Genomic DNA, 4,430 nt, shown 5'->3' with positions numbered 1-4,430 from the left:
TACAGTAGAGCGTCGTTTATCCGAATCAATTGGGGACTGGGGTGGTTCAGATAACGAATCATGTACGAAAAAATATATTAATTTATCCCATGTTGAAATTTCTGTATGTTGTGTGTCGCTTCGCGTTGAATTTTCGTCGATGTTAAGCCTAACGAAGACTATTGTATCGTTAAAAATTATTTTTTTATTTTGTACAAACAAAATAAATTTATTGAAAAATATAAAAAGAATAAAAAATTATACTTCAGATGTTAATTTAGTATCAAAAACGTAAAATATTTGAGTAGCCCGAGAAATAGCCGAAGATTGCAGTGCCACAGCACTAGCGAAAATTTAAATTTGCCAACTGGAATGCTTTCGGATAACAGACGTTTCGGATAACCAGCTTTCAGATAAATGACGCTCTACTGTACTTTTATTAATTTCTCTGAATTAGATTTTTATGCATTAATCAAAAGAAAATAGTAAAATAATGGCTCAAAGAATAAATATCCAGAATGGACATTAAAATTATAAAGCTTAAACATTTTAACCAAGAAATAAGTATTTACTTGAATAAAAGGCACAAAAGTGCCTTCAATTTTATAGCAGTTTATTAAAGAAAGGAGGGAAAACAATTAACTCTATACTGTCTGAATAAAAAATATAAGAATCTTTGCATGGAAGTACACTCATTGATTAAAAAGTTATGCACCAAGCAGAAGAATTGAATGAAACTTTATTACTGGAAATGTAATGACAATGGTAATAAGTGATTACAATAACTCAAAACTGTCAGTTTGGATATGTCATTGTTGCACCCACTGATGTAAGTATATTAAATACTATAAGTAATATAGAGAGAATTACTGATACTTGGAGTTAATGAATACATGAAAGGATATACAGTGCATAAGTTATATGCAAATACTATATCATTTCAAATAAGTACTTTGAGCATCCATACATGTCGGTATCTGTGGAAAGTCCTAAATCAATCCCTTGTAGATACTGAGGGATAACTGTATATCCAGGATAAATACAGAAATTATATACTCAAAAGTTATATTTTGAATGTTACATCTTTATTAAGACATCAATGACTCAATTATTAAAAAATAATAATAAATAAAAACATTAACAGTAACACTAGTTATTAATAATTAAAATAAATTACTTGTTTCTTAAATTCTTCTTGCCGCCTCCTTTCTTCTTCTTCTTGACGTCTTTTCTCTTCCTCTCTTTTTTGTTTTTCTTCTTCTTCAGCTCTTCTCTGTTCCTCTAACAAACGCCTCTTTTCTTCCTCTGCCTTTCTCCTTTCCTCCTCCTCTTTCTCCTTTTTCTAAGAAAAAAATTATAATAATTAAAATTGAAGTGTGATTTTCAGAATTATTTCATTACATTAAATTCAAATAACAGAAATTAACAAACTTTTCTTTCTCTCTCATTTTCAAGATCTTCTAACATTCTATTCTGATGAGGATCAATATCCCAGATACTTCCCCCACCAGTCTGGTTGGTGTTATTGGCATTGAAAGGCCATGAAACTGGAACTGTAATAATATATTTTAAATTTAAATACTTTTGATTAAATTTAAAAATAAAGAAATTTAGAAATAAGCAATGTTTTATATTAGTTTTTGTATATTCAGGATTTAGTTTACAATTACTTACAACCAGTTGGAGGAGAACCCCAGAGAGAACTACCATCATTTTTTAACATCTGAGGAAGAGAAAGATTTAAAGGTGGCAGCTGATTTCGAGATAACAGATCAAGAATGTTCTGTTGTTCACCTAGCGCTCCTGATGTAGACCTATTTAAAGATCACAATTTAAAGTAAAATATTCAATCTTCAAAAATCAATGAATTTATTCAATTTTATATACCTCTGAAGTTGTTGTTGAGCAATTAAGTGCTGTGTTACAACCATTTGTTGTTGCTGAGGTGTAAGATTATTAAAACTTTCTTCTTGCTTTAACTGATTTATTAATTGCTGAATTTGAGCTTGCTGTCTAAAATTAAAAAATTAAATAAAATTTTAATACATAAATAAAATATTTTTATAAATGTATTATTTCTAATACTATTTTATATTCTTGATTAACCTGATCATCTGTTGGGCTATCTGCTGTTGCAGCAAGTGCTGCTGAATCATTCTCATTATTTCTTTATTAGACTGTTGGAGAGCAGGAGGTGGAACATTATTTTGAGTTAAAGGAGGAGATATGGGATTTGACATAGGATTTACCTGAAATTAAAAAAAGATTATTCATATTTTGTAAAATTTTAAATCCTTTTCAATTTAAAACAATATCATTTGTTATTTTATTAAAATGATTTCATATGAAGATATTTCCATTAATTATGTGACTTTTTCATGTATCAAAAACATAATTCAGAGAGTTATAAAGGACCCCAAAACAATCACTTTTTGTTGATAAACCCATGCCACAAATAAGCCATTTTGGCAATACAGCAAATTGTTTGAATTAACAGCAAGTGTTTAAAATGGAAACTATGTATTCACTGACTTTATGGAATATTTTCTGCCAGAAAATCTTGATAGCTTCTTGGGATACTTCTCTTTATACAAGTGTGAAGCTTTTTGTCCATTACTATTTGCTTTACCATAAACAAGATGTATGTCAGCCAGTTTTTCAAAATAAAAATTATTGTCATTTTAAAGAATTTAGAATATGTAAATGAATAACAAACAAAACATGAAGGTACTGCGGTTGCCAGCTGATAGCAGAGTGTGAGGGGCTAAGCCATGGATACCAAGTGGTAAGACTCTAGTATCACTTACTTGGCAACTATTCTCTAGAATAGCCCTCTGTTTGTCTAAAAGGGATGGTTTTTCTATTCAAAGAAAATCGAGTGTGGAGGGCTTTAGCTAATGGAATTTTGATGATTGCGGAATCACCTTATCCTTACGTCAGGAGTCCCGACACCAGTTAATCGATTTAATTTTATACATGGATTAACACGCGTTATCCCTAAACTCATAAATATCTAACATTAATATTAAAAAAGCCATATTTATATAACAAATCAAAATATTTAATGGATCAAAAATATGAAACTATACAGAAGAATAACTCTAAACCTAATCTTAACTCTAATTTTTAACCTAAGATTATTTCTAAACTGAACGCATGAGAGAGAGTTCACATCAATCTACCAGTGTTCATATTACCTTCTTCTTTAGGTCTATCGTATCTTTTTCTATATCTATTTGAGGGTCTTCTTCCTTTCTTGATTATTTCTCTTCTAAGATTTTCTTTGGAAAGTCCTTTTAAATCTTCTCTTGTATACTTCGAATGTAGTATTCTATCATAAGACGAAATCATATGACAATCTTTCTTCAATGGACTGCCTCTATTGATGTCAGATTTCTCTGTATGGCAATTCCTTTCTTCACCGGACTGCCTTTATCGTATGTCAGACTTTCTTCATGTGGCAACCCTTTTCCAACCGACTGCCTTGATGGGTGGGAGATCGTCCCTTTTATTTTCTCTTCAGTAATGTGTGCAAAAGCTCGACTCATCATGAGTTGGCCTGGGAAAGGAAATCAACTTCCTTTCAAAATCGGATGTTTTTCCGTTTTTTAGAAACTTCATTGAAGTTGAAAAAATATTAATTTCTTTTAATTTTTCTAATCTTTTCTTCAACTTGTTATTTTGATTAAAATGACCCTCCCCTAAATTTCCAGATTCTCACAAGAGACTACTACCTTTTTGAAATTTTTCAACGACTTTTAATAAAAGTATTTTCATTTATGTTTTTATCACAACATAACACAAAGAAAGAAAAAAAAAAACCTGCCTGAATTCTCACTTGCTGCAGTGTGCAGTGGCTCTAAATTAAAAATTTAATTTTAAAATTTTAATTTGCTCTATTGCCAAAAACAGTTCATTGGAGGATATGGCTTTATTAACAAAAATGATTGTTTTGTTATCTTTTATACTGAAGTTTTTCAGTAAGCTTTTGATACCCCTGTATATACATATATATATATATATATGTATATACAGGGGTATCAAAGCATTATATCCACTGTGTCTATGTCTATATATATACAGTGGATATAATGTTTTTTAAGTTTTTTCTATAAAAAAAAAAAACTCAATTTATTCTATGTTCTTACCCTGAGTGGTGGAGGATTTGTATTACACATGAATGGCACTTTCCCCCAGNTTGGAACGATTTGTTATTTGTATTCAAAAAAGGATTTTAAATGTTTTAACGACCTGATGAAGACAAAAATAATTATTGTCGAAAGCACTTGTCGATTTAGCGAATTCTCTATCACATGCACAAGACAAAAATCAGAAGTAATGTCTTATAATGAAGACCATGGCTAGCTTACTTGTCCTTATTCCCAAGAAATCAAGATTCAGTATTTTGAATCATGATTTCCTAGGAATGAAAAAATTCAGAAAATAGAAAA

General features: G+C 30.0%; 1 protein-coding gene across 1 annotated transcript in view; it reads right to left on the bottom strand.

Annotated features, from left to right (window-relative positions):
- The window catches only part of LOC111632090 (GRB10-interacting GYF protein 2-like), an 11,435-nt gene extending 7,262 nt beyond the window's left edge, over nt 1–4,173 (bottom strand). The window contains exons 1-6 of the mRNA XM_023376452.1: nt 4,128–4,173; nt 2,086–2,228; nt 1,867–1,992; nt 1,654–1,793; nt 1,411–1,532; nt 1,157–1,321 (exon numbers count right to left, since the gene is read on the bottom strand). Of these exons, the coding sequence (XP_023232220.1) occupies nt 1,157–1,321; nt 1,411–1,532; nt 1,654–1,793; nt 1,867–1,992; nt 2,086–2,228; nt 4,128–4,157 (726 nt within the window). The 5' untranslated portion in view covers nt 4,158–4,173. The remainder of the gene's footprint in view (nt 1–1,156; nt 1,322–1,410; nt 1,533–1,653; nt 1,794–1,866; nt 1,993–2,085; nt 2,229–4,127) is intronic.
- Between the last annotated feature and the right edge of the window lie 257 nt (nt 4,174–4,430).

This window comes from Centruroides sculpturatus, unplaced genomic scaffold (genome assembly GCF_000671375.1).
Source record: "Centruroides sculpturatus isolate CEXI.00-Female unplaced genomic scaffold, Cexi_2.0 scaffold748, whole genome shotgun sequence".
In the NCBI taxonomy this organism is placed as follows: domain Eukaryota; kingdom Metazoa; phylum Arthropoda; class Arachnida; order Scorpiones; family Buthidae; genus Centruroides; species Centruroides sculpturatus.
This window is presented reverse-complemented; position numbering and strand designations above follow the sequence as displayed.